Source organism: Hypomesus transpacificus, unplaced genomic scaffold (genome assembly GCF_021917145.1).
Source record: "Hypomesus transpacificus isolate Combined female unplaced genomic scaffold, fHypTra1 scaffold_27, whole genome shotgun sequence".
In the NCBI taxonomy this organism is placed as follows: Eukaryota; Metazoa; Chordata; class Actinopteri; order Osmeriformes; family Osmeridae; genus Hypomesus; species Hypomesus transpacificus.
The window spans coordinates 905,539-908,358 of NW_025813796.1; the positions used below are offsets into that span (position 1 = coordinate 905,539).

At 42.0% G+C, this 2,820-nt stretch overlaps 1 protein-coding gene across 1 annotated transcript in view; it reads right to left on the reverse strand.

The window, feature by feature from the left end:
- The window catches only part of epb41l4a (erythrocyte membrane protein band 4.1 like 4A), a 39,065-nt gene extending 37,462 nt beyond the window's left edge, over nucleotides 1-1,603 (reverse strand). The window contains exons 1-2 of the mRNA XM_047014988.1: nucleotides 1,316-1,603; nucleotides 788-1,078 (exon numbers count right to left, since the gene is read on the reverse strand). Coding sequence (XP_046870944.1) covers nucleotides 788-886 — 99 coding nt within the window. The 5' untranslated portion in view covers nucleotides 887-1,078; nucleotides 1,316-1,603. The remainder of the gene's footprint in view (nucleotides 1-787; nucleotides 1,079-1,315) is intronic.
- Between the last annotated feature and the right edge of the window lie 1,217 nt (nucleotides 1,604-2,820).

Genomic DNA, 2,820 nt, shown 5'->3' on the forward strand with positions numbered 1-2,820 from the left:
GGTTTCATTATGACAAATGGTGGGCTTGTCTACATTTACATTACATTTAGTCATTTAGCAGACGCTCTTATCCAGAGCGACTTACAGTAAGTACAGGGACATTCCCCCGTGGCAAGTAGGGTGAAGTGCCTTGCCAAAGGACACAACGTCATGTGGCACAGCCGGGAATCGAACTGGCGACCTTCTGATTACTAGCCCGACTCCCTCACCGTTTAGCCACCTGACTCCCTAACCAAGGTGGATTCTTGCTGTACACCATGACAATTCTTCTGTCTGAGACCCAGGGGGAGGAAACAGGAGTAAAATCACACTCATCCTGATACAATCATCCTTTCAAAGCATGCTTTCACCCACGCGCACAAATTGTTTGTGGTGGCTCAATTATTATAGTCCATGCTAAAATGTGACATGAATCTAATGAGCATTTCAATAGCACACCTGCATATAGAACATGTCCTCTGCGTAGTACTGTTGGACTTTCCCCTTTGTAATTTCCGATAGTACCTCATACTCATAACTCATCACAATTTGGGTCCTTAGGGGTTCTTTTCTCAAATGGAAAATAATGGGTTTGTCACACACATTCAAGAGAAGATTGCAGGTAGGTAGGCCCACTACACATACAATTTTTTCCTCATCAAGGCTGGTTCAAAAAATATATAAATCAGACATTGCTGAAGTACAACCGAACCTTTGCGCATGTCTCATTGCCGCATGCGGGGACAGATATCTGACGGAAGGGTTATCTGTTGAGAGACAGACACAGGGACTGTGAACCATATCTTACCTTAATCCCTTGTTGTTGTGTGGTTAAAATCAATTTGGTTTCATCCAACAGAAGAACTTCACAGTAAAACTCCTCTGGGGTAGCACAGAAGCAACTCATCTCTTGTCTTGTGAAGGGGATACAGAACTGATTTAGCTTAAGATGTAAAAGAAAACATCTAGCAGTTCAGTCATTAAAACTGGTCGTAAATGACTGAAATATGTTTAAAGTAAATATAAATCCAATTCATGCGTTCTAAAAGAAAGTGCCCCAACACTGCCAATTGTAGTTTAATTGCCAATTTGTCCAAGCCTGAAAAATAGAACAGAATCACATTGTTAAAGGCGTGATACTCAATTCAACAAATAGCATCCACTTGTCCAAGTGACAACGAAGCCCTTGTACACACCTTAATCCCAAACCTTTTGTCTAGTCTGTAAAAATTACTTTTGTTGGCTAACAGTCTCTATAGTTCAAATCGGTTAGGTCCTGGTTACAACAAGTTAAAAAACAACAGCTCATATTTAACCATTAGTCTTGCAAACTTACTTTAAACCACAGGTCTTTGCAATGCGTCCCGCTGTATTGTGTCCAATACACTCATGGATTGTGCGCCTCTTGTGCCCTCAGATCCACTGAAAAAATCCTACTAACTAATCCGCGTCTGTAAATCCCAAGTATTACTGTAAGTAGCCTTTTAAAGTAAAGTTAGGTGCGTTGGTTGGTTTTCAACAAATATTCATATAGGGAAGGCATGTAAACCACTTGCATTGCAGACAGGCCGTTGCTAAGGAGCGGTGCCCATCTCTCATGACAAAGCTCCAGCTCTGTGTCGGCAAAAACTGACTCCGCCTATTTGGACTCAACGGCCAATCCATAGGCGATACTACTCTGCCACCTGTCGGATGTGTGCTCATGCAGGTTTTGTGTGCGAAGATGCACATTCCACAATAAACGGTATAGTCCTACATTTTATTGTAGGTCTTATTAAATCGTGGTCTGGGGCAAACTGCCACAAAATATGTGAAATTGGTACAATCTCGCGTCAACCTCGAGGGCAAAATTTTGAGAGAGGACAAGGGAAGAAAGAGGAAATAGCTAAACACCTAAACACCAAAGTAGGCTAGCCTGTCAACACGAAGCATGTGTCCAAGTATTTCAAGTATAGCCTAGGCTTTGTCTAGGGCTTTCTGCCTGACATCGGCTTGTATCGTAATTTAGTGACATCTAGTGGATAACGTCTGCCCCAGCCATTAGAATGACATGTTCTTGGGTTTAAAACATACCTGTCAAAACTCCCGTTTTTCCAGAGTCACCCGTATTTCACACCCATCTCCCGCCCCCTTTCCGTTTTGTTATTTTTCTCGGGATACTCCCGTAGGCCTAATTTGTATGGTCCAAACCTCGTTATATTAATAATCACAATGATTACATTCCCCTTTTGTAACAAGCGTTTCACCATCCAGCATGTGCAATTTTCTTAAATAGGTGAGAAATAGCAAGTTATAATACAGGAATTTCAGAAAAATAATAACACCTCCTGATGATGCTCAGTTAAAGACAGTTTTTGATAGGTTGAACTACACAACATGGTCGGAACCGGAAGTTCTAGTTCACTGTATCGCTTCCAAGCATTACTTCATAGAACAGACTGTAGTCGGGCCACTGGTAGTACAGGCAGTACTGTGAAACTGGCCTCAATAGTCCTCAATAGCATTACCGGTATTGTGCCCCCAGATGCACCCCGCCCTGAAAAGCAACCCCTCGCGGGAGCGCGCGCTTAAATCACTCAAAAAGTGAAAGATTTCGTCTTGATATGTATTGCCACAAAATGCACCGCCTGCTAACGTTGAATATGAAAGTTTCACATCCATGAAACTTACTCTGGTTACTCATACTAGTCCCCTCGATATACAGTTAGAATAATTTTGGGGAAAGATTGCCAAGGTAAAAAAAATAAAAGTAACATTTGTCTTGAGACCTTTATTGTGAAAGAAATCAGCCGGAACATGGATTCCTTATTGAGGCTGGCTTTACCCTTCTTGTATGCCACT